General features: G+C 37.8%; 1 protein-coding gene across 3 annotated transcripts in view; it reads left to right on the top strand.

Annotated features, from left to right (window-relative positions):
- Nucleotides 1–27270, top strand: part of WWC3 (WWC family member 3) — a 100679-nt gene that overhangs the window by 58893 nt on the left and 14516 nt on the right. For 2 of the 3 annotated variants that reach the window (XM_066982231.1, XM_066982236.1), the window contains exons 7-14: nt 1142–1291; nt 3405–3478; nt 12595–12837; nt 16121–16210; nt 17360–17934; nt 23867–23987; nt 24724–24798; nt 25811–25897. In XM_066982231.1, the coding sequence (XP_066838332.1) occupies nt 1142–1291; nt 3405–3478; nt 12595–12837; nt 16121–16210; nt 17360–17934; nt 23867–23987; nt 24724–24798; nt 25811–25897 (1415 nt within the window). The remainder of the gene's footprint in view (nt 1–1141; nt 1292–3404; nt 3479–12594; nt 12838–16120; nt 16211–17359; nt 17935–23866; nt 23988–24723; nt 24799–25810; nt 25898–27270) is intronic. The other variant, XM_066982238.1, reaches the window with a different exon arrangement.

The raw sequence follows: 27270 nt of genomic DNA, 5'->3' as shown, positions 1-27270 counted from the left end.
TTTGAAGACTGAGAACCATCCTGGTAATTGGATATGCACCATAACTGGGGCTCGTTGCAAATCATCAGTTGTCAGAGAGACTGGGATTCCAGAGGGCCAGTGTGGTGCATTGCGGTGCCTCTGCTTAGTCTCTGATTCTGTAGTTTGGACAATGGAGTAAGCAGATTTGATTATTTTTTTTCCTGGGCATTTTTACAATCAGACAGCTTTATCATCTATGAACAGATACAGTTTTTCAAAATTTTGAGGAATTTTTAATATAATTTGTTTGTTTCCTTCCCCTATAGTGGGGGGAGGGGCAGAATAGATTTATTTTTATGCATTTTTTATTGTTCTTTCGATGCAAAATGTATAGGTTCTTAGTCATAAATGACAGCCTGAATAGTGGTTTTGCCATTAACAGTACATTATCAGTAACTTTTGAAAAACAGAGAATGCACAATCAGAAAATAAGTGGCATTAGCAAGTGTATCTTTTTATTAAAGGAATTCTAAGAGCCTGTCAACAAAGCTCTGACAGCCAAACAAGCTCTTGTTATTTTGTGTGATTGTCTTATTACCCTTTTGCCTTAAAGACTGTTTGAGATCTCTGCTTTACCCTCACAGTTTGTGTCATTGTCTAGACATTTCAGAGATGTCGCTTGCTTAACCCAAAGTGTAAAATATCTCTAACTATGTGAACCTTGAGTAAGGGAGCACCGGGGTGAAATCAGCTGTCGTAAAAACAGTCAATACAAGGTATTCATCAAGTTGGATGTGATGGCAGTAGTGGCTAAGGAATGTAACCTGGGCAGAAGATGGCAAAAGGGCAGGTGAATCCCATTTGTTTTTCCTATCAATGAACCTGGAAGCTGACAGTTGCTAGATTCAAAGAACTGTAAGCCATGCAAAAGTTAAAACCTTCATAGACCTAAAATAAATTGTAAACATCAGATTTTTAAAAAAGATCTAAGCGTATCTTTTAAAAGCAGGTGTTTATTTCAAAGCAAAGGTGCTTCAGATTAGTGGACAGTATGATAAATTTTAGTTCCTGTAAATGGCTCTTTCTAGGCAATCTACCTATTTTTCTTTTTCAATCAATAAAAGAATTATCAAAATCAGTTACTTTTGTTTGTTTGTTTGTTTCATCTCCTCTCTTGTAGAGCCTGGCCAAGCTAACCGATGGATTCAGGAATAGCTGTTGTATTACAGACTCCCTGCAGGATCTCCAGCACAATTCTAGTTCGCTCAGCGATTCCTGTTTACCTCAACAACACTGCGATGCTTGTTCTCAGACTGACATCACTGGAGAGGTATGTATTCCTACGTGAGACATTTGCTTTAGAAAATAAGCTGCTTTTGTACTGTAGTGATACTTTGTTACTTCCTGTTTTAATCCAAGACGTGCTCGCTGTGGCAGAACAAAAAATCCAAGGAAATATTGGTGGCGAAGGATTTGCATTTGCTTGTCGTTTTCAGAGCAGGTGAATGGTGGGCTGTGTCATTCTGCTGCTCGAGCATCGGGATAGGGCATAGGCTGGCGACAGGTACAGTCAAGTCCTGAACACAGCCAGCCTGGCAGAGCTCTTTGGTGACTGCAGGCTCATCTCTGAGTAACAGCTCACGCAGAGGCAACCACAGACCCCTTCTGGTCGTGTCACTAGCTCTTGGCCTTACCGACATTTGTAATGACACAGCAAGGAAGAAAATGCTTTAGCCAGCTTGAAGTTGCAGTAGAGACTTGATTGCACAATAGAGTGAGGTATTAGTTTTCTGGTAGTAGAGATGGAGGTATTTATCTTCTTTTTTTAATCTTGTTTTTATTACGATTGTCATTGTTCATAGGTATCAGACATAGGGTTGGCCTCTGTTTCTTTTGTTTTTCCAAGACAAGGGAAGTTTTTGTTTGAGCCCTGACGTATTTTTCTTAAACTAAAAAATTCTGATCTACTTGATCACACTTAGTATTCCTTTATATATAATATATATATTTGTATAATCTCTATATATGTGTTATATATGTACTCATGAATTATGTGAGACTATATATTGCCTTTATATAGGATATATGAGAGAATCTTATTAGCAGTCTTCAGAAATAGTTCTGTGTGAATGAAAAAGTATATTCCAAATACTAAAATTTTGGCCTGCCCTATCACCATGGCAGCCTAGCTGTTCTCAAGCAATAAAACGTTTGCTTCTGTGGATGCGATTGACAACAGAGCAAGAAGACAACCTGTTTGTAGTTTCGTAGTACCATTGTTTGGATGTTACTACACATTCAGTTAGAATTTTTTATTCAACTGTTTTAATTACAGGCTTTTATCACCCTGTTTTTGTTCTATTATCTTCTTTTACTGATGACTTGTTGCCAAGTTGGATGTCTCTAGAGAACCTCTACACAAGAGGAAATCTGTGTTTTTAAGAAATTACTCCTTAAAGCATCTAAAAACTTATTTAATACTAGGCTTGCTTTAAGTGTGCTAGGTAGATGGTGCCTTTGGCATGTCGTTTTTCAGACTGGTGGTAGATGTGATTAATTCCAAAATGAATTACCTAAAGGAAAATAGCAGCATTTTCCTTCACAATACACATAGAGTATCACTGAAGTTGAGCCAAGTGTAGTCTGAAAATTGTGTTTGTCAGGTACGGTGTTTTTTTGTAAGGCAAATAAAATTACATAATGATGTTAATTATTTTTCTGAATTATTAGTAGTGGAATGTGAGTAAAGAAGAGGTGGATTTTTACGTGTGTGATGATAAAGAGAGGAAAAGCAGCAGATATCTAGCAGGAAATCTAGATGTGCAGCAAAGCAGTTAAGTAGGGACTCAGGTTTTAACTATTAGACTGTACACAGACTTCTGGAGAGGGCAGCTACTGATGCCCTAAGATGAAGAGAAGTTGCTGTAGAAACTAGACTGTATACAGTAGGAGTTGTAACACAAATGCGTTTTCTACGACTGACTGATTCAAGGATCAGGTAATGTTTTTGTAATAGTGTTTAAATCACACTAACGATCTAAGTGCTGGGTAACACGTCACAGTACAGGGACTGTAGTCTGAATTATTTCTTATTAAACTATCCATAAAGTAGCTATGTTAAGTAATAAAATATTTCACTTAAAGCATACTCTTTATAAAATTTTAGGATTGAAAAGTTGAAAAGCTTAGTGATACTGTTTGCTAACCTGTCATTTCCTGTATCATAATTTATTGAAAGGGCTCATTTATCTTTCATGTTTTTAACAATAAACCAGTTTTATATTAAAAAGCATAAAATTAATATTGATTGCTATTACTTAAAACATTGTCAATTTTTAGTTGCCAGTAGGACAGTAATTTATCCCTTTATTTTGAGAGTGTTTTAAAAATCTCATGTCTCCCTCTCTTTCCTCCCCAATCCTTCCTCTTCAACTCTGCAACAGTTTGGGTTCGATGATAAAACAAGGCTTGTAGACAAAGTAAGACTGAACTGGCAATATGAAGAGGCCAAGAAAAGGTAACTAAAGACAAATTTGATGTTTTTACTCTTGTCAAAGTTTTCAAAGTAGAACTGGAACCAGCCTCCTAGTTGAAATGTCTTTAGGAAGATTAATATGCTTACTGTTGAGTACTTCAGAGATAATAAAAGCTTAGGTAAACATGAGACTTTATCATAAGTTTATTATATTTGTTTGCACAGATAAAAACTAAACGTCAGCCCTATACTACACTTGTATAAACACAAAATTGCAGTAGTTTAATTGAGCTGTTTTACGTCCTTTTTTTTCCCCTTCTTGTCAAACCTCAATATAAACAGTCTTTAAATTTACACTGGGTTTTTATCTGCCAGGCTCTGTCAATATGTTCAGAGCTTTGCATACCTGTGTTCTAAGTTCAATATGCTGAAGTGTAAAGAAAGAATGAAAAAAATCCTGTGAGATAAATAAAGATGAACAAAAGAGCACATAAAAATAAATTTGGAGATTGAAAAATATCTATGACAAAAATGTTTTAAAATTAACTTGAAGTTGATTAATTCTTCATTAAGTCCTTCAATCTAGTTGCTTATTGTAATTATTTAGTTCTTCTGTAAAGTTAGTCTTGCAGTTTTTTTCATGTCTTTTTGAAAATAATCTGCTCTGATTGAGCATTATTTTAAAATTATTACCTACCAGTGTAGTCCAGTGTGCCCTTCTTCAATCTCACTGCTTTCAAATTATTTTCCATATATTCAGGACAGTAGTTTAGGTATAGCTGACAGCTTGAACATAGTAATTTTATAATTACCATTTATAATTATTTTAATTTGTGTTGGTAGAACTTTTTCTGATTAAAATTGTTTGGCATGTAGAAGATCCTGTTACAGTTGACTTTGAAAAACTTGTTTTTTTATTTTTTTCAAGTTAGTTTTTTTCTTTTCAATTTTATCTGCTTTTTCCAGTTTTCAACATCTCTGTGAACAAGGGTTAAAAATAAAATCCAGTGCTCTTGCCTGTTTTTTCATATGATGATGACTTTTTCTTTGAGGGAAACCGTAATGCTGTCATATGTCTTGGCACGGATTGGAAGCTTTATAGGCAATTCGCCATTTTGTATTTCTTGGAAAGTTTGCCCACATTTGGACACAATACAGGCTTAGAAAAAAAAAATTGGTGCAAGCACGTTAGAAATACACAGCTAAATTTCTTCAGCATTTGTAACTGGAATGAAAGTCTGTATTGTAAAATGCTGCCTGTGGATAATACTAGTGACTGTTACCTAATAAAAGTTAAATAACTGGGGGCAAAAAAAGGCAAAACAAAAAGGCATCAGCGTACTGTTTAGTCACAGGTTAACCCTTAGTACTTCATAGTTGAGTGATAATTTAGGGTACGTGACAGTTGATGAAGGAAAAAGGATAGGATTTAATTTTATGCTGTTTGGTTTAGCAGAGCTATCGGTGATGTAAAGATTATATTAAATACTTATAATTAGATTTTCCGACGTACATTTTCTATGTCTTTTTCAAAACTATTGTGTGTTGGTGCAGGGAAAAGATAAAGTGGAGGGTTTTTTGCATGTGTTCTGTTATTTTTTGTTTGGTTTTGATTTTGTGTCTGTTTTTAGTAGCAGAAACACTTCTCAGCTGGAAATGCTGAATATTTGTTTACGCATGGAATGCGGTATTTCTGAACATCAGAAGTGATCTGGGTTTTGATGTTAATTAAGTGTAGAAAATCTGGGTAACTAACCTTCCAAATAGAGAACAGTAATTGCTGTAAGGGTAGTTTTGCTGTCCTGGGATAGCAGCTCCAACAATGGTCTGTTATTTAGCAAAAGCATGTTAGTTCCTTTAAAATAGTAGCCTTATTTTGCCCAGTATGTTGTACGGAAGTAATCAGCTTTCAGCTTTTGAGTGGAACTGCACAAAGCTCATTGCCCCTACCAGTTATCTCTGTGGTTGCATTCTTCATTTATCATGCATTCCTTCCCCTTAGCTTGCTGGCATTTCTGTAGGGCTTTTGTCTCTACTAAATATCTTTGTGCTCGTTCTGCCTTGGCTGGTGAAATATCTACTGTTACTGCACAGTGTGGGTGACGGAATGTGCTGCCATGGATTAAAATCTACGAAGTAGAAAATTAAAATGCTACACTATATCACAACTGTAAAGCAGTATATTATGACTATTTGCTTGTCAAACAGAGTAGAAACATATAGCAAATAAATACAACAAGCAAATTGCCTTATTCCCAAGTTTTAAGGGAAGACTTGTAAAGGATACTAAAGGAAAGAAGTATCTCTCTTCCCTTAAAGGAAATCAAGGGGAGAAAAAAATCCACCAACTCAAGGGTGGTGGGTTGTATTTTTGTCGTAAAAGATAATACAGCTTTAGATACCAGCAGAATAGCTGCCATAAAGGGACAAGAAAACTTTTTTATTATTATTTAAAAGTACGTTGTATGGTATTGTAGCGAGAAAGTACAGTGTTGGGACTTCTGAATGACCCATTTTGAGAAATTTGGGAGATGAGCCCAGTGATAGTGGAAAAGTTGGCTTATACTCCCCAAATATCTTTCATCCCTTGTGAAAGATAATCTGATTTTTTTTCTTCCTCTTTCAAAAATCTCTCTAACAGTATTGAGTGGTTTGGTCTTTGCATAAATTAAGACATTCACAGAGCTTTTTTTCCCCCTTCAGTTTCCCACTGGAAGGAAGTCGGATAATTTGCAATTTAATTTGTCCCATGAGTATCTTCAGATGTTGTGAGCTGTGGGTTCCAACATCTTCAAAATGCTGGGCAAGTCGTCCTTTATCCTGGGTCTGATCCAGTCTCTGGGAAGTCTCATGTAAACTCTACTTTTTAACTCACCAGTCATGCTGAACAGAGAAGCTCTTGCTCTTTACTATTCTCTTTACCCCTCCCCGTTATTTTTAAATAAACTTTACCTTATTTCCGTGTATTTTTTTCTCTCAAATCTGTCAGTGTGACCCTCCAGAGAAGCAGGCGGGAGGGAGGATGGTCTTTTTGAACAGACAGCCCCGAGCTGCCTGGATAAATACCGTTTTTAGTTTCAGTTGCTATTTCAGTGAGACTACCTTTCATGAAAAGCATTTGCACACTGGAAAGTGTCCCCCCTCGAGCGCTTTTCTGAATAGACCGTTTCATAGAAAAAGAAATCAAAAGAAAATTGTTTTTCTTTGATAACTCTAAGTTGTAGACTTCAGTGTAATGACTGTGTGAAGTATATTGGCAAATGATTGCGAACTGTCGCTGCAGTGCCTCATGCCTTGGAAAGTGAACTACTCAATAGATGAAGAATGATCCCTCCAATAACAAATGCCAGTATTGACTGTGATTTTTACTTTGTTTTTTTTTTAATCCAGTCTGGTGACAACTGACTTGAATGAACTAAAACATCCAAGCATCTTCCATCCGTTTATCTAATTTGGGTGCAAAAGAAGAAATTTCTTTACACCCACCATAATTTTGAATTTAAAGTTACTATTTTCCAATTCAGTCATTTAAAACATACAGAGACTTGAAAAAGCCTCCTGTTCAACCAAACTTTGTATTTCCACATTACCTTTCAGAATGTTGCTTTCTTTCAGTATAGTTACTGAATAGGCGTTTTGCTGCAAACTTGCTGTCTAATTACCAAAATTAGTTTTCAGCTGTGCCTTTAAAAGCACTAGCACATGAAATGTGGCATTGCAGTTTGTGTTTGTATTGATAAAACACACATTGGTTGGATTTTGATAACAGCATTCCAGTTTGGATACAACAAAAGAGTCAAGTATTTTCCTGTTATAATTCACCTTGTGAAGGCAAGTTTCAAAATCTAATTGCCTAATTTCTGGTGAAATTCAGTGGATTTGTGTGCTTTATTCTGCTACACTAATCTGAAAATTGGATTTAGGGATGAAGTAATTTCTTTGATATCCCATAAATATCTGGCTCAGGCACGTCAGCTAATCCCAAATCTCCCATTGTCAATTTTTAAACAGAAAGCTGTCTTTCTCTTTGGGTTAGTTCAAGAGCATGGCTCTGCTCCCTTTATATCTTTAAAGTTTTCATTATACCAATTGACTTGCGAATTGAGGAAATTCTAATTCCTCTCCTCCATTGGTTTTAACAGGCTTTGCATGAAAGGTGAATACCTAATTTTATCTGCAAAATGCCAGTGGACTCCAAAAGGTTTCATGAGTGTCTTAAGCCAATTTAAGACCTCCTTGTTATTGAAGCGGGCTGCCAGAAAGACTGGATATTCTACAGAGTGTACTCGTGTTGTCCGCCAAAGCCACAGTGGCACATACTTGCAGGAACAGCCAAAGTAGACACAGTGGAGAAATTTTGTGAGCTTTTGGCTGAGTTCCGTAGCTTCTTGTTCTTTCCATTTCTTTCTTCCTCTTTCGCTAGCCTTCCCCTCTTTGAGTACAAGTTATAATCCACTCTCTTGAGGGCCTGTAAATACCAGAAATTACCCAGTTCTTACACCCTTTGTGTGTCTTCAGTCCCAAAACCACCTTCTCATGGTGTTGCATGTGGTAGAAATTGCCTGTTAGCTGAAGTGGCAGAGAACTGGCTTAGGATCTGACTTTAAGCCTCCTGGTGTTCCAGGACCTAGCTCTGTGTAAGCGAAAGAGTAAGCTGGGCTGATTTACGGTTGTGTATTTGTGCAATCTTAGCCACCGTTCTCCTCCAAAACATAACTGGGTTTTGTTTTTGTTTATTTTCAATGTTCCTATTCCACGGGTAACAAAGGCTTCAGCTGTAGAGTTGTCTGATACGTCACCCAGAATTCTAGGCAACTAATATAGAGTAGTGTTGTTTTTTTTGTTGTTCTTGTTCTTTTTCGGCTTTGAAAATTCAAGCAAAGTTCAGAGAACTTGTTTACGCTAGGAAGACAGACACTTGTAGGTTACGAAATACCAGGTGGTACGGTACCCTTAGTTCGTCCCTTTTATGGGTATGAATTAGGACTCTGATATTCTTTTGGAGTGTTTCTCTCTCCAGGACACCTGCCTTGCTAATAATCTGAATAATAGTCTAAGCATCGTCTTAAATGTAATGCCTACAGATGAGGTGGTTTCGCCTTGCAAAAAGTGATTTTTACTTGAAGCTTGCTTCTCATGCTATATTTTAATAAATAAAATCTTCTAAAATGAAATTTTCTTGAGCTCAGCAGTATAGTTTCATTTGTGCAGGGTTCAGATAGTCTGGAAAAAGAGGTTCAAGACGCTAACAAAATCATTTAGTTTATCTCAGTTATTTCCAATGACAAAAGTGTTGCTCTGTATTGTCTAGAGTAGTCTATGTAGAAGTATAATGACTCAGATATGCTCTAAGTTCTGGAAATGTGTGCTTCTCCCACCCCATGGTGTAGTTAGGGTGTTGTGTGGTAAATTATTGGTTGCCCTGTTTTCCACCCTCATGCTATGTTTGCGTTATCACAGACTATGCATCGTTCTAGCTATTTCAGTATTGCCATTTCAGGGCAAGTTGGCCATTTCACATCAATGCTTACTTAAGATCACCAGGTTAAACCTTTGTCATCTCATCTGTGCCCTCCTGCTTCTCTGCTTAACAGGAGCTGTTACATTAATTTCCATCAGAAATTTTTAAATCCTGAAATAAACAGCAACTCGGGCTGCCTACCTAGGAAACCAGTCATTTGATACCACCTACTCGAGTGTGGAATGCAGGCTCCTCTTTGCTTGTTATGCAAGGATGGGAATGGGCAAAATGCCTGGAATGTTGATGGTTCAAAATTAACTGTTTTTTTTTTCTAGGAATACGCTAAATTGGTACATCGGTAGGGACCTTGGTATATCTGGCGTTAAGCCAAGATAAAAGGACTCTTATACAGTGATTTGACTTAAGAGGTAGTATCTTAAAAATATACAGTAGGAAGGAAAAACGTTTTTGAAAAACAGAGGCTTTGAACAGGACCCTCTTTTTTTTTTTCTTTTTTTCTTTTTCTGTCCCTGTCAATTCATTGATTTGTTTAAGTGGGTGTTTAAGGTAGGTGAGTATACGTACTGAGCCTAAAACAAGACAAAAGAGCCACTTTTTGTAAAAGACAAGCAGTGAAAATGGCTGGTGTGGTATAGGCATTAAATCTGGCATGGACAAACACAGTGAAAGTGCTTAATGCTTTTATGCTTGTATGCATTTGTTATGTTTGGGAAGAAAAGCTTGTGTTGCAAGACGCATATTGCAATTATGAACATGCTTGGAGGGATTTTTCTTATTAAGCTTTTAGCAGAATTCAACATGCCTCATCTCCTCAGATATTTTTCTAAGGTTTAGGTGAGGGAGACTGTAAAAGCTTTGGTGATGTTTTCTAGCCACGGAGACAAATTTTAAAAAAGTTTTTCACTGGTGGTTCCGAGAACTTCAGTTTGCTTGCAGCAAGTGCAGGAAATACAGGTTGCAGAAAACTGGCTTACTGGTGCTGAAGCTCACCTCCCAGCAGATTCCTGCATTCTGTAGTGTTATTCAAGCGCTTTCTCTTTGCTTAAAGGGGAAAAAATAGAGACAAGAAGAGCTAGCAGAAATGCTGAGAGTGTCAAAGGAACCAAAACAAATACCTAATCAGATTTTGGAACTCTTCAGTGACACAAGCTTAGTCCACAGCAGTACTTTTTCCTTTAATAACAGTATAATTAAGTTACTGTACCACGACTTTCTACTTTCAAAACGTCATCATAACAGAAATTGGGGGAAGAAAAAGGCAAACTTTGAACTGGAATGTCATGCACAAGGGGAGTAATGCGCTCTTAGCAAGCACAAGAGTCTAAATTAAAACCTCCTGTATTGAGGGTGGTGCACTGCTCAGCCAGGCTGATTCAGTGGTTAAATGGCATTGCAAGGGCAGATCACCTCCTTCCTTTTGCTACCTTCCCATCTTCCCTGCTGGTGTTTCTGTTCTTCCTCGATGCCTGCATTAGCATTTATTTGCTTAAGTGGGTAGTGCTTTATCCAGCTCCCCCTGCATTAGAAAAATGCCTAGCAGGACAATTGGGAGAGGGTCATTCCTTCAGCTGTCTCACCAAACTGAACCCAGAGACTTCACCAGACACATCTGATCTTCTTTCATCCATGAGCCATGTAAGAGCTTGTGAACACGGTCACTAAAATACATTGCCAAGGTTCAGCTGATTCACGCTAACTAAGCTATGATAACCCAAACGTGCCTGAATTTTATAATTCTGTTGAACAGACCTTGGGTTTCTGTTTGTTTTGTTTGGCACCAAACACTTTAAAATTAAGCTGTATACAGGTTCAGAAGTGTTTACTGAATCTTTTGTGGCCTGGGTGGAGGAGAAGAGGGAGGGAGGATGGCCCTGACGTCCCATGGAGGGGATGAGGTGTTCTTCAGGAAACTGCATCTGGAATTCATGCACAATAGCTGAGGCATGAAATATGTAAACTATACGTATTGATTCACAATGGTGCTTTCACTAGCCATTCGCAGGAAGTTGGTTATTAATGCAAGGAGGAGGAAATGGTATTGAAGGGCTTGATAAAGTATTACACTTTAGACTATAATGTAACACAATACCCAAATTCAATACCCAAATTCTTTACATGCTGTAAATGAAAACTAAGGGGAAAGAAAGCTATTTGACAAAATTCACAGTAAAATCCCTGTTCGTATATGAACATGAAAACTGTAATTAATGCAGTCATTGCAAAATGAATTATATTGATACTTTATTTCACTTCCTGTGATAATAAGATGGCCAAATACTTTCCAGATGTCGGTACGAAAAAAAAAATGCTGGAGGTTTGGGGTTTAGATGGGAAAAGTCTACCTTTGTCATGTCTGTTCCTTTTCTTTTACCCTTGGGAAGATGTTACCATACTGTGGATCTTCTGTTTGTTTGTTACGCGCTTTTCACCTTGCTTTATTATTTTCTTTTTTTATCAGATATTTTGAAAAAATGATTACTTAAAAAACTTATCAAAGAATGGGAGCATATCCCACTTGCATGGTTGGTTTTAAACACTTTTTTTGGGGGGGGGGGGGGGGGGGCAGTAATCTTTTATTGTGCACTGAGCTTTGAACACTGCCATTGCAAAGTGAAGATGTAACTAAGGTGTACAGTTGCATAACTTTGGTACAGTTTAGTTTCTTACAAATGTTCAGAAATCAGAAAGCTAGATTTTCTCTTATTTACTTTTCATTTTAACTGTAAGCTTCTAAAGTGCCTAAATTGATCATTGTAAGACAAGCATAAAAACCAAACAGTAACAGAGTGTTCTCCCTGTTATGCTAATACAACTCTTGATTTTGCCAAAAGAAACATTTGTGAAATTTCTAGCTTTAGGGGTTTGTGCAGTGTTTATTTAAAGTTCAAAATTTCTTTTTAGCAGAATGGTTTCTCACAATGTCAACTATGGAATCACGAAACACCAATAGTTGTAAGAATGTAATGGTTCAGTGTATTGAGATATAGAAGCTCCTTTTGGCTATATATCCTACTACGACTACCAAAAAAAAAAAGTTAGCATATTTAACTACTTGATTTGATGATGGATTCATATGAAGCCACATGTATTTTGCAACCAGTAAATCTTTTTTTCCAGACCTGTTTTTATTTTACTTGCCAGTTTATGTATTCTTAAATCTTTGTTGTCAGTTGGGACACTCTCCTCTGTTGAGGTGAGACACAATAATACAGAATTTTTCAAAGACAAATATTTCCCCTTCATTTTCTTCAACCTCTCACTGCATTTCTCAAATCCCTGATTAAAATCTGATAGTGGAAGAATGAGGAATAAAAGGATGTTCAGATTCATCATCTTGTCCAGGCAGCAAACTCAGGAGCTCTAAAATATCAATTGTTTTTCTATAAAATGAGCAAGCTGTGAAGACAAATACTGTCCACGTGATAAATGTAGCGTAGTTCTCACACAGCTACACATTTATGAATATTTGCCATTCTTTGTGTTTAAAATAAACAAACCAAAAAACACGTCAAACCCAGAGACAAATAAAGCCTCCCAAAGACCCCTATTTTTTTTGTTTCAAAGTTTAAATGAAAGTCACTGATGTTCACTGATGTTACCTTATGATGTTTTTCCTCTTACTTGTCTTCACCTTTGTCTCTTCTGCATTTTGAAATATATTTATTCTCTTTTAAAGAGTTTCAAATATACAGCAGCAACTGGCCTTGCTAGATAATGAATCGTGGCCAGGGATGGCTGAAGCGGACAGGGACCGTCTTCAGCTCATCAAAGAGAAGGAGGCTCTTCTTCAGGAGCTGCAGCTCATCAGTCAGCAGAGACGATCCCCAGAAGACATTGCACGTTTGGAGGAAGAAAAAAGACGTTTGGAGGATGAAATTCAACGGGCTCGAGCAACCTCTGCTCATGGAGCCACTGAAAGGTTTGGGAACTTGAATCATTTTCTTAGCTTCTGTACTGTACTACTATAGGTGTAGCTTCAAAAGGAAAAGCAGGGAATTTCACTGTGTTTAATAAACAAACAAAGTTACTAATTTGCTTTCAGTAAAGGGGCTGTTTGCTCCTGACATTCCTTTCATTCATTTAAAATGTGTGAAAGAAGAGATCAGAATAGTCACCTCAGATGCACGTGTCTGAGCAATGTTGTCTGATAAGAGAGTTGAATAACAGCACCTGGGTAGTGAAGGATTTTTCTGTTATTTTGCAGTGGAGGGATAGTCATTTCAAAAAGTAGCAGAACAAAGATCCTTCCATATATTTGCTTTCTGCCTTGGAACAGGAAAGTTAAAGGATTAACTTTTATACCACCTTTTGCATGTAATTTTTCCTTTTACTTTACATGCTCTGCAGTGTGAGCACACCCCAATTCTGGCAATCCAGTAAACTGAGTCATTCTTGAAAATATGATTTAAATGTCAAATTATGTGTAAGAACAAACAAATGAATAGAAACACTGTAGCAGAAACACTGTGTTTATTTCAAAATTAGTTTTTCTTCTAGCCAGGGAAGTGGACAAAAATTCTTAAGATGTTCTTTTTACAATAGACTACTTCTAGTGAAAACGTGAAAGTGCTAGCTCTTGTTTCCCAAGCTTCTTTTACATAAATGATACGAAGATGATAATCCAGAAATGTCAGCTTTAAAATTTATAGAAAAGTGTTTTGTGACCTTTTTAACTTATTTTCATTATTTCATTTATTTATTTATTTATTTCATGGCAGTGCTTTTGTCCACTGAACTATTTGATGCATGAAAAAATATCTTTTTTTCTTGCTATTCTTTCTCATTCTGAAACAGACTGAGGCATGAATTAATGGTAAATAGCCAGGTTTGACACATGAGGGAAAACTATGTGAACCAGCATTAATGTGATCCATATAAAGGTTAATATTTAAACAATTAAGAAACTTTTTAAAAGATTTGGAAGTGCCTTCTATGTACAAACTTTGGGAACTTTGGTTCCTTTGAAAAGGCTTACTTCAGATGGTAAATTCAGGTAATAAAAACAGAGAATTCACAGCCAACATATAGTTCAATGTTGTGTATTCTGCAATTTTTGCAATATTGTTACACGGGCTTTCCAGCTTAAACTGACAGAGAAGGGAGTTCACTTTACACTGCAGTGTAGTAAGTTTTATTTGTTGTTTTTGGGCTCTCATGTTAGGTAGTGCATACTATGTTGGCAAGGAGGCCAAGCTATTTTTCCATGTAGTTCATGCTGTGGAAACTAGCATTCCAGTGTGATACTTGATATTTCAAATGCTAGCAAAAAATTGAGTAGAAGTTAGAATAATGTTTGAGGGCACTCTATTTTTGTATAACAAATTGGAGAAAAGCTTAACTATTAGTAAACCTAATTTATTTGTTTAGTTTAGGCTGAGGAAAAACCAAAACCGTTCCCAGATCTGCTTTTCTATTTCTACTTTCTCCTATTCACAAAATACAAAGAAGTTTCCTGTTTAAACGACGACCAATTTTGTTCTGTTACTGAGTTTTAAATGCACTGTGTTACGGGGGCTGATCGAAATCTTTATGACGGAGGTCTTTGTTGGTTTGCTTTCAGGCAGCCTTAGCTTCCTCACCTTCAGCGCAGGTGCTCACCTCACAGCATTGTTGCCTGTGGAGGGAAGGTTCCTGCATTTATTTTTTGAAGTAGATGGTGTGAATACCCCATATTTCCCCTGCAAGCATTTGAATCAGTGGAGTTACTTGCATCCCTTTGTCTTTTTCTGTTAGTTCCTGCTTCAAAGGTTCCTGCATGCAGTGCCTTTATCACCCGAGTTTACAAAGCTGCAGCTTTCCTTGCACCGCTTGGTTAACCCGGTCTGTGAGGCACAAAAAAAGAGGAGAAAATCTTCGATGTCGCACACACTTTGGTGTGCAGCTTCTGCTGTGTGGTTGCAATGAGGGGAACCTCCCCAGAGGGCGGTGGGGGTTGCTGGAGCACTGCGCTGCAGTCCCTTGCCAACATGTGAATTAATGGAGTTGGAGGCCAAGGAAATTGAGAGATTTATGTTTTCACTGTTAACAAAGACGTATTTTTTCATATCTTAACCATCCACAGTTTATTGAAACTAATGTTGCCAGTTTGTTTTATCCGAAAGGGCTCCCTTTTTATTTATATTTTTCTATCCTGACCATTAACATGTTGAATTCTAGCAGCTGCCTGCAGTAGGGGAAGGTCTGATGCACAGATCTTAAATAAGTTTGATAAGCTTTCTCCAGACTGTCTATCAGAATCCCTATTTCTAACCATCTTGTGAACACAGAGCTGGAGAAATAACTTCCCTGCTCCAAATGTTCAAATATATAACACGAAACAGATTACTACCCTGATTTTATGTTGGAATTTAGTGATTGGGCTTGGAAGAATAAAGCACCAGGAATGCCTGTAATTCTAGATTCAGGAAAAGTGTAAGTGTGTTATCAGAAGAATGTATTCTTCAAAGTTTTAATAATCTCAAAGTAGAGCATTTAAGATATCTTACAGGCATTTGAGACTGACAGCATTATAGATATGTTCCCTTTTGTGTTGGGGCGGTGGTGCTGAGTAATTCAGCTGCTTGTTATTAGAATGTGCAAAAAATAAGTCTCAGTGAGAGATTTCTGCCATAGCTTAGTATTCAAAATGCTATATTGTCTCCTAAATACAATGATATATAAACATATGTGAATCAAATAGAATTAGACCTTAAAGCTTACTTTTATGGTAACTGCTTAACAAATATTCGCCAAAATTTTTCTTTTTATCTTTGAAATTTAACATTAATTACCTTGGATAATAGGGCTATTTGGATTTTTTTTTCCTGCCAAGGCAACTAGTCATAGTAGCTTTCTGTGTTTCACTGGCACAATCACACTGATGCAAGGGAAGAAAAATCTTGTCAAGTTTAATGCTTTTACCTAGGACTTTTTATGACTTTGACAATCGCCGTTGTGTATTTTCGAAATCGTGACTCTTACACTGTGCCTCAATTACTTTTCTTGTCTGGGAATTCTGCTAGTCTCAGTTCCTGCGTTCTTGCTGGAATTTCCATTGCTGCATATGAGCTGTGTAAATTAAAACTTTTCATTAAACAGTGAAACTTCTTTTTGTATTCTAAACTGCAATGCAATGGCATTTTTCTGTACTTGGAAAGCTCCTAGCACTTCTTGAGTACTGCTGTAATAAAGAAAAATACTAATATGTATCTGTTTAATTATAGGATACTGTTACAGGAAAAGAGAAATTGTTTGCTTATGCAACTAGAAGAAGCTACACGTTTAACCTCATATTTACACTCCCAGTTAAAAAGGTAAGTTGTGTAAAAAGCACAGGTTTTGAAGTTTAACTGCAGCAGAGAAGAATGTTAGTAATATAAGTTTACCTTTTAATGCTTTTGGTGTATGTGTGCCAAGTAAATTGAATTTTACTAAGTATATTGTTTGATCTGTGGAATGTGATGATTTAGATGGAGTTTTGTAAACAGTACTGGTGATGGCTATTTGAGCTAGATTTTTCCATATATTTGGGTATTTTATTTTATAGGTTCACTTATTTTACAAAAAGGAGATACCTAGTTGAAGAACATTGTAAAACTTATAGTTTTACTTTATATGTAGATAACATTCTTTTAAGTTCTGTGAGGTTTAGTATCCTGATACCTTTTCTAAAGGAAGGGGTTTTGATCCCTGGTGAGATGACAGAATTTTGCCATTTAAATATGAGAACGTGCTAAGACCCACATAGAAGCCCAGAATGTTTTGCATATTCACACCCGCAGCTGCCTTTTTTGGTGCAGCTCTCGGGGATTCCTCAGCTCAACACCATGCCGACATCAAAAGCTCAGTTCCTGCTGTGCCTCGCTTCATCTCTGTCCATCACTTACGCTGTCTTCTCCCTAGCCATCTGAGAATGGTAGAAGGAACTGAAATGGGATTCATACTAAAGTTGTTTTTATTTTGTGCTTGAAAAAACTGTAAGGATGTGACTTGTACGGCACTTTTTTTTTTTGTTAGTGCTGTCTTTCTAAATCCCTTTTTGCTGCTTCTCCCTGATATGTCTATGATCCATCATTAACACCAGTTCAGGCTGGATCATGGTAATCTGCTATTCCTGGCTTTATATTGGGTCCACTGATCCAAACCCTCCTCTGTCCTCTTTTCTGCCAAATTATGTCTGGTTGCAAGTCAGGAAGGAGTAGACCTGTCCTGGTGCTCTCTTTGTCTTCAGGCACGTGGCCCTGATTTGGTTGTCACTTGTACTGTTCCAGTCACGTCTGCTTGAGACTAGGGCAAGAAACATGAGTTAGACCCTAAACTGCCAAATCATCTCCCAGTGTCATGTGCTGAATGCATGTAAAACTGCTTATGTTAACTGGGTCGATGTTTTATGTCCACACTGGTGTTTCTGACTGTATTTGAATGGACCTTTTTTTGTTTCCTTTTCCTTTTGCCTGCCATAGTCTGTCAGCCAGCACCCTCACAATGTCCTCTGGCAGCAGCAGGGGTTCCCTGGCCTCCAGCCGAGGTTCCCTGGCCTCCAGCAGAGGCTCCCTCAGCTCGGTCAGCTTCACGGACATCTACGGCCTCCCGCAGTACGACAAGTCAGACAGCGTTACAGACTACGGGCAGCATTTGCGCTTCGACATCATTCCCTTTGAGTCTCTAACGAAGGACGTGCCGTACGCTGATCCCATTGGACACTCGAATTTCAATAAGCAGCGGAGGTCTCTGGATACCCCGCAGTCCCTGGCATCCCTGTCCTCACGGTCCTCCTTGTCATCGTTGTCCCCTCCGAGCTCGCCTCTGGACACCCCATTTCTCTCCGCTTCTCGAGATTCTCCTCTGGCTCAGATGTCAGAAGGTTTTGAGGAGATGGCAGGCATAGGAGCCCTGGAAATGCTCAGGGCTCAGTCCACAGCGCTGGGTGATGACGATACGCAAGGAACAAGTTCATCTCAGATGTCTGCTTACGCTGTGGACAGCGAGGGGGTGCGAGAAATGGGCCCACAGCTGACTGCTGTGCAGCCTAGCGGAGGTGAGTTTCTGGACATGATTCTTTTGTCACGTCGTAGAAAATAGCAGACAAATCTAATAGTACTGGCACAGTAGAGATGGTTTCTCAGTTTGGTTTTACTTCCATCAGTTAAAAATTGCATGGTGGATGTTAGATGTTTAAAAAGAAAAAGTGAACCTCCTTCCATGCCCCCTAAAATGAAACAAAAACAACAAAAAAAGTTTGATTTAGGGCAGAGGTGAAAGAGCAGAGAAATCTTTGCAAAGAGATTTTAAAACAGTGATGAATTGGGTGGAAGAAAGGGAATGGAAAATGGACTTTCTTTTGGTCTTGGTCAGGAATTAGTGAAACCACACATAGTTTAATCACTTGTGAGGCCCTATTTCTGCTCTTGTTGCCATTATTCTGTTAATTTCAAGCAACACAAAACCAGTTGATTGGTTTTATTTAAAAAAATTAAATAAAAATGTGCTGGGATGGGCAGAAGGTGGTGCAGCTGTGATAGTGCTCGAAGGCTGGTTGGCTCTCTGCTGAATTCATGCCCACCCCAATACCAGGTTTCCGTGTCAGTGAGTTGTGCGATGGAGCAGAAACCACAGTGGCACGGCAGTGTTGAGTTCATGATGGGCTACGCTCATGAGCTCAGTGCTTCAGTAACTGAGAAGCATTTTTTGCTGGGGGTATGTGAGGAGCTGAGCATCCACTTGAGTGATTTTTTTGTTGTTATCGTCTCTGAACCTGTGCTCAGTGATCACAGAGGAGCTGCCTCAGTTAACCACAGCACATGCTGTTAGTTTTCTTTTTGTGATTCAATGTGAAGTTGATGGACTTGCTTCAGCTTGCAGTGGTGGAAGCTTCTGAGACTCTAGACGAGAGTGTGTTAGAGTCTTGAATATGAGAGATCAAAAAAGGAAACAAACTTTTAAAAAAAAAATAATCTTTTCCTGTTTTAATCAATCAGTTGAAGCACTGATGTAAAATGAAAATGAATATTCTTTCCTTATAATATTTTTTTATGTTGGCATACTTGCATTTCTAATGGAACCATTACAGTAGAGAAGGGCTTTTATAGAATATTTTAATATTGAAGGTTGTAATTCACATCCCATGTCTGTATCCATAATTTTGTGTTAGCAAATGCACATAATACTGCAATCAGGGCTTGGAGTATCAGGGCTAATATGAAATATAAGCAGAGAATATATTGTCCTACTACATCTTGTTTGTCAAGAGATAATGAAAAGGAACATTGACTGTACATAAGGAAAAGGTTTCAGCTATTTTTAAAAAGAAAAATGTCACTGCTATGCTAACAAGCCTGTATTGTTCAAGCAGCATTCAAGCATACATTTACCTATTTTCCTTAACGCAACTAACACTGCCAGAAGATACTGCTGCAGAATTCACTTTTACTAGACATAAACATGTCTCGGTCCCATATTGCAGTATTCTGACCAAAATAAACAGAATTCCAGAGACCAGCATGTAAGTTTGTGCTTAAATTAGTGCCATGGAGAGGCTTCCTGAGGCTTTCTTTAAACCTCAGATCAGACCACAACATGTCTTCACCCATTGTGGTAAGTGAAAACTATGTTACTAGTTCATTTATAGCTCATATGTGTTTCCTAGAAGTGAAGGCCTGGTCTGTAGGCCTTGGGAGCAGTAGGATAAGGGTCAAGGTCCTCTTTCTGTTTTCCTTTTCTCTCTTCTCTGTAATGTTTCTATGCGTTTCAGGTTTTTATAAACATGCATGTGATACCTCTTGTCACTACTGTGGTGTCCAGGTTCAGCTCCTAGTTCAGGGTTTACAACTTTCCTCTGCGTATGACGTAGAGTGCTTTCTGTTGCTTTTTGAGTGTGTGATTAAAAGGTAGCCAGTTGGTCTTTTTGGAGGTTTTCTTTTTTAAATATTTGTTTTTTAAAACAATTGCTTAGGAAAAATCCATTCAACCGTTCTGGTTTTTGGCAGGAATTGTGACTACTTTGAGCTTGGCATTCCCTAGTTGGTAGGCTTGCAGTTGTAAAGTAATTGTTTGCAAGTACCAGTTGAAAGTTTCAAAGGTACTTTGGTTTTCTACTGTTTAAAAATTTGATGAAGCATCAAACGCGTACGACACTTTGGGAACCCCCAGGTGTTTTGGGGGGTTTTGATTTTCACTAAAGTACTATGCTGTATGCTTTGTTGCTGCCACCCTATGGTCTGGTAGCATAATGCAACACTGGAAAACCAGTAAGTGTCAACTCAAGCAAATTTTTCACCAGTTCCTCTATCGAATAAAATATAAGGTAATTTTGCAATTTCTGCGAGTCCCGAGGGTTAATACTCAGTACATTGCATATACCCTGCACCGAAGTAGTACTGGAGCATGTTCAAGAGTTGTCCAGGAACTGTATTTCTGAGATTCACTTGCTGAACTGCTGTTTTCTTGTTTTGTATCTCTTTTGGGAACATGTTATAAATTTTGTTAGGATGTGTGAATGGAGGGAAGATGCCTGAGAGGTTACATCCATTGTACTTGTAAAGCTGGAAGTGGGAGGAAACATGTTAAGATAACATTGGACTCTACAATCTCTCTGTATCTTCTTCTCTGTCCTAAAATAATCTTTTGAATGCTAAGTTTCCTTTAATGCCTAAATAATCTCGTTTGCAAAATATCGTCGTAGATCTAAAACATGATTTATCACTGTGTGCTTTTCATTTTGTCTTGTTTCTCATGCGGCACAACAGAAAAATGCACTGTAAGTGAACCTGAAATTACTTATTGTGCTGGTTTTGCTCGTAATTCCCTGTGTGTTTTTGTGTGTGAAGTGTTTTTTTCTGAGTTGCATGTGAAGGAAAAAGGAGAGATGTTGCTACATTTGGTTTTGTTTGATACAATGCTATATCTGTTTAATCATTATGGCATAATTATTTTTTTGCTATGTCAACTAAATATATTCATGGCTGCAGTTAAATATGTGGAAAAAGTTTTCTGCAAGCTTCAGCCTTATTACATCATTGTAATGCCTGACCGCATCATGGTAGGTAAGGTCTGTTTGTGGCTCTGATTTAGTTTTCATGAGAGTGTTTGACTCTTGTATTAGTGCATTTTGAGCTGACATGCAGTATTTGTAGTCTCCTACGCCTGTGAAACATGCTTGAGATTTATTCATGTGTTTTTTAGCTAATGAAATACTGGACACCAAAAATTCCTTTGAAGTTCACTTTTTGAACTCATGACAGCTGAGAAAATTCTTTTCATCAGGCCTGTTTTATGTTTGTCAAGCTTTGGCACCCAGTAGTTATGGAAATTCAAATCCATATGTTTTGTTCACTGATTTGTAAGGTAATCGTCTATTTTAGAAACTTTATTTTTAAGCAATTCTTCAGCTTCCTGCATTAGAAGGACCCTAATTGTGGTAAACCTTGTTCTGTTTAAACTGAAGTCTGATGCTGCTTCTCCTTCTTGACGAATTCTTCTTGCTGATTCCTCCTTCTAGTCAAGCCATGTTCCGACATTTGCATCTCTCCTGAGCTCTGTGGGATTGCCCAGATGTTATCAGATGCTTCCCTGGCCTGCAGGCAGTGGGCAAATCATTGTCATGTTCCAACAGTGTTGTAACATGTCAGTTTTTCATGACATTGTGTTGGTGCGTCAGAACAGTTTTTCCTTCCAGACAAATTGGGAACGTCAACCTCCAAAGGAGAGAGCCCGTGAGGTCCACTCATATTACAACATCCTCTTTCATCTCCTACATCTGTGCAAAGTGTTCAGATAGCAGGGTGAGCCAAAGGCTTATTTATGAAAAGAAGTCATCCTAGTGTAATTTGGTGCAATTAGGACCAAAAATGTAGATGGACTTGCATATAAAAATTATACATTTTGTCAGCCTTTTTCCAGTGATTCGAAGTTATTGGGGAAACTCTTCCATACTCATAACTGTCCTTACAGAGCACTAGTTTTCATTCTGCATAACTGTCAGTAACAGCAGTCATGGAGGTTGACTCACCAAATGAAAAGTTATTTCAAAAAAAAAAATTAAATTAAAGCCACCACTTTGCACAAATGATGTGGAGGAGAGTATGGTTCAAATGCAGTCTTCTGGTTTTCTGTGAGTTAGCTGCAGCTTGGCTCTCATTTGTGGGGAGGATGAAAAGAATTATATGGCACAATGGCACATGCTAGGCAATAAAGATGGGATTATGGGAGGGCGGGGGGAAGGATAGCTCTTTCTCCAGGTACAGAAACAAATGCAGGTTGGGATGTTCTAGTCAGCAGATAGCTGTCCTGCATAGCTGAAGATGGCTAAATTCGTTACTGAATTTGGAGGGGAGGTCTACAGGGCAGTGTACTGATCCAAAAGCACAGAGAACCGGCTCTGCAGACATCCAGGAGTCTCAGCTTCGAACAGGGCCCTGTGATTTTGTTGAACATCTTCTGGGGCTTTGTGCTGTTGGTGGCCCGATAAAAGGATCCTATTTCAGGCTGGTGCAGGACTGCCGGACTCAGAGCATCCTGTCTGGCAGTCCCGCTGGAGGTTACAGCCAGACACTTCTATTGACAGCAGCAGCACAGATGTGTTGACACGAGGGATTTTTATCAAGCTTCAAGGCCTGACATGCTGTCTGCCTGGGGCGTACGTGGGAGGTGAGGCACGTCCCATGCACGGTGAGGGCTCTCTGTCCATCCCTCAGCTGGTCCCTGCAGGTGGGGCTCAGGCTGCTTGCTGGCACTGCGCTGAAGGAAACTTGCTGGTCAGGTCGCAGAGTTTTGATGCTTAAAATGCCTCAAGATAATATGTAACAGAGGTACTTAAATTGTGACTGAGAGTAAGACACACCTTGTCCGTGGTGGTAATAAGCTGGAAACATCAGCATATGCTTGCTTCTAGTGTGATGTGCACTGCACTGCTGTCACTCCAAATGCAGTCTGATAAAACCTCAAGTACTTCCAAGATACCTGTTTAAGATCATGAGCGTAGGTAGAAGTAAATGTGATGCTTTCCCCACTTCTGAAGTGTCTCCTCTTTGTCGTTTTTTTTTCTGCTTGGAGGACAAACATTAAGCCTAAGCAAAAGGGGGGTGAAAAGGTGGTAAAAGACACTGCACTTCCCTAAGTCCATTTAATGGTTCTTTCTAGGATGTGAAAGAATTAAACTCAAGTTACAACTTTTCATCGAGGTGTTGAAATCTTACCTGTGCAGTTCTTGAGCATCGTCACTTATGTGCATACCTTGAAGGATTTGTACCTTCTATACCTACTTGCATTTGCAAAACCCGATGTGTAATGCCACTTAGCACATGAAAGTGATTGAAGCCCTGTTAACGGTATTGCTGGTGGTTCAGGGAAAAGGTGTAAAAGGAGGTTGACTATTCCTTCCTCCTGCCCCCTGCCAAAGTTATTCAAAAATATTAAAGAATTTGAAAAAACAGTAGTCAGTGAGATGGAAAGTGCTGGTTCTTTTTGATAGTGCCTCTCAGGCTGTAGATAAAAGCTGCTATTATGAGATGGTATAAACAGTATGCTTTGAAACTTCATATTAGGAAACAAATGACAACAAAACCTTACTTTGTTATCTGATAACTTCTTAAAAGAATTAGTCTCTGTTTATTTTCAAACTATTGTATATTCAGTAGGTAAATCTTAGAAGTTTAGGATGCCATGTGTACATATGCTGAATTAACATAAATGTTCTTCCCAGGAGAGATTATTCCACTAGAAGAGCACTGTAATAACAACGAGATTGGCTTATGTCGTAGAGAAATTAGCCACAAACTTCCTTCCTTAATTCTTCCACAGAAAATCTCTGGTCCATTGTATTCTAGTTTTTTGATTTAAAGTCAGATGACAAAGCAATGCACTGCATTTGTGCCAACTGTTTTGGCACTCGTTTTCATATGATAAATGTTTCTTATTTAGTTGTTAAGAGATTACTTTGAGCTGATTTTGTCTCTTCTTTTTCTCCGTGATAGCTGTAACTCTGCGAGGAGACAGTGGTCGAAGATCGGAGAGGAGAGCCAGGCGAGTTTCAGCATGTCTCTCAGATCATTCACTGGCTAGTGACAGTGGCGTGTTTGAAGCTTTAAGCAAAAGGTCAGGTGTATAAATGCTTAGTAAGCTGGAAATATTCCTGTTCTGCCACACGGTCTGAAAGAATTGACTGTAAATTTCTGAATATGCTTTCAAAATAGATGATTCTAAGTATCATAAGAATATTAGATTGCACGTATTACACAAAAGAAGCTTTTTACATGCAGTTCCACTGTCATCCTCACAGTTGCTAAGCCCCTTTCACTTCATTGTCTCTAATGTTTTAGCACCCAATACTTCTCCCTTGAAAGAGAGTTTCCTTGTTTCTTAGTTGTAAATTTTTATTTCAACCATCTATAACGAAATAAAAATATACTGAGTAGGACATAGAGTTCTGGGAAGCATATGATTAAAAGTGTAAATCTTCCTATGATGAAAGGAAAAAATATATGAATTGCTGAAAATCTAAATGTGTAGGTTGGACAAGTGATTGAAGGAGGGTAAAGAGATATTATTTTATACAATTGCTCTAACGCATTAAGCAGTAACTGGGAAGAAGATAAGGTGTTGATGATTCTAAAAAGAAACTAACCTAAGCATTTTGAAAGAGTTACTCTAAAAGCTTAATTTTTTAAATTAGGAATTGCTGCTTCTGTTCTGTGTGTTTTTAAATAGGTATCTCAATCCCTCCTGTACCAAACAGTTGCTTATATCCACAGATCACAAAATAAACGTTGAATTCATTATGTTCTAACAGCATAGGTCATCATGTAGTTTACAGAACTTTCTGTTTGTGCAGGAATGAAGATATGGAAGAGCCTGTTTACGGTGATATTGCCAGTAACGAAGAACCACAAATACATGTTGGATTTCTGTAAGTAGTGCTATTCTACTTTATCCGTGTCAATTCAACAGACATTGCTCACTAGTTTTCTTCATTCTGCTTTTAAACTTCGTAATAAACTGGACCACTGTGGATAGCTTTAAGAAGCTTTTGAACTGAAAGCCAAAGTTTAGTGGATGTACAGGATAGTCAACATGCCCCTTCCTGCTGGGGATGTCTCAACTGCTGTTCATTTGGTGTCCTTTCAATGCTGGCTGGTGAAAGGATTTCTGTTACTTCTTCCAGTAGCATTTTCATTGTGAGTATGGATGTAGGGATATGTCTCAGTGTGTGAGATCTGACATTTTATGCCAGATAAAGGAGGATCAGGAAGAAGAGAAGGTGAAGAGAGATAAAAATAAAGTTCCCAAGTACAGCTTTGAAATCTTGTGCTTAGGACAAGCTATTGTTAGTAGTGGGAGTACTGTGTGGAAGAGCAGATTATAGCAGTGCAAGACAGGTTTTCCTGTCTTAGACAGCCCTCCAGAATCCTCTCTACTCCTGGGAAAAAATAATTCCCAAGGCTGCTGGCAGTTTTCAAATTTGAACCAGGTGTGATAGTTCTATTTGAAAATCCATACTGGTATGGAAGATAAGATTTTTTTTTTTTTTTTTAATTTTCATTAATCCATGAAAATAATGCAGACTGACTGTCTTTGTGTAACTGATATGTCACTCACACACATGTGCTTCTGGTATAAGCATTTAAAACGTGGAATCTGTTTTATAAAACTTCACTATGAAGAGTCACAGTAGGGAATATTCTTTTTGAATTGAATAATGTTTAATTCTTATAGTTCTGATAAATTTGTTACTGTAGATAATCTTTTATGGTTCTGAGTGTGGTATCTTTAAATGCTTTTGATTCAAACTGATTTCTGTTAGAGCTTCATTTAACTGAAAAAGGTGCTTATGCTTTCTTAAAATATTCTGAGTCTTTCATCTGTATTTCTTAAGGTAAGTATTGATGCTTGCTGACTAACATCAGAAATTTATTTTCCAGGCATGACAGTGGAAGCGAATGTCTCTTAGTCCATGTATTACAGCTGAAGAACTTCACTAGCCTAGTTGTTAAAGAAAATTGCAAAATGTAAGTTTACTTTTCACCAAAAGTCTGATTGTTGCTTATCATGTGAAATAATCTTAAGTGCTATAAATTTGTTTACTTCATGCAAAATTAAGCCATTACTCAGGTATAAGATAGCATGTTCTAGTTTACGTGGGGAAAGGGTTCATTTTGTGGACGCAAGGCATCCTTTTTATGGAACCTCTGTCCTAGCTAGTGGTCAGGTAGCAAATGTAGTCTCTAATGACACATTTTCTTGTGTTGATTATGTACAGGAAAGATTGTTCAAAAACATAAAAATCATTCTTCTATCACTGCATACCTTCTGGCCAAAGAAAATAAACAATATTTTGCTTTATTCTAGAAATATTATTTCCTGTAAAGTCTCTCTACAGGGTATCTGTGATGTATCCCAGAATAAGCTTAGGGTAATTTTCTTAAATACCTAAGGTAACATATATAGTAATCGATAAGGAAAAAAAAAAAGTTTTTTTGACAAACAAACAACAACAACAACTTGCTTTTATCTTCTTCTAAAAAATAAAAAATATCAAAATAGGACATCTGCAAGCTTTTGTGGCTGTGCCAATTCTCCTTGAATATCTATGAAACACCTTCCAAAATAATTTTAACACAAAAATTAGCTGAGAACCAGTACAAACAGCTGTATTTTTTTTCTAATTTCTGGCTGCCTGTGGTAATGCTTCAGATTCCGTATCATATTATGTAGAATATTGTTTTGTTTATTTAGTGTTTCTTAAACAGTGGCAATGTTGCCATAAAACAGAATCCTATCTGGTGATATGTCTTATTAGATTTTAAAGAAATATGAAAATTTTTGATCTTTATCTCAGCGAAGTTGTTTGAAAACCGGAAAATGGAGGTGTGGCAATATTGTTGTGTTGTAAAATAGGTCATTAAGTGGGAGATGTTAAATTGACATGCATTTTGCTGAATGAGTTGGTCTTTGTTCAGAAAGTTGGCCTTGCAAACCCTGCAAACCTCTAGTGGAAGCTCTTTATGTAGGTCAGTGCATTAGTGGCAGTCTTTCGCTTTGTTTTCAATATTGGTACAAGGGCATGCTAGAGAGGAAAAATATGAGTAGTACTCAACCATGTTTCCTCATTACTAGAAAAAAAAAAGTCATCTAAAGAAAAGCAAATGTAGTCACCAAGGAAAAGAATGACTCCAGAGGCTTCGTTGGACATTTGTCATCAAGGCAGTCAGGCCTCTAAGTGACACTAAAAAAGGCACTTCTGTTCCCCACCCTTCTCAGTTAGCTGCTTAGGCTGGAATCTAGAAATTGTGTGGCTGCAGGGTAAATCAATTGATTTGACTGAATTAAAAAAAAAAAAAAAAAGTTAATCTTGGCAAGACCAGAAGAAGGTTTTAGCTAG

Source organism: Anser cygnoides, chromosome 1 (genome assembly GCF_040182565.1).
Source record: "Anser cygnoides isolate HZ-2024a breed goose chromosome 1, Taihu_goose_T2T_genome, whole genome shotgun sequence".
Taxonomy (NCBI): Eukaryota; Metazoa; Chordata; class Aves; order Anseriformes; family Anatidae; genus Anser; species Anser cygnoides.
Note: the sequence above shows the minus strand (reverse complement) of the source record. Positions and strands in the feature narration are given on the sequence as shown.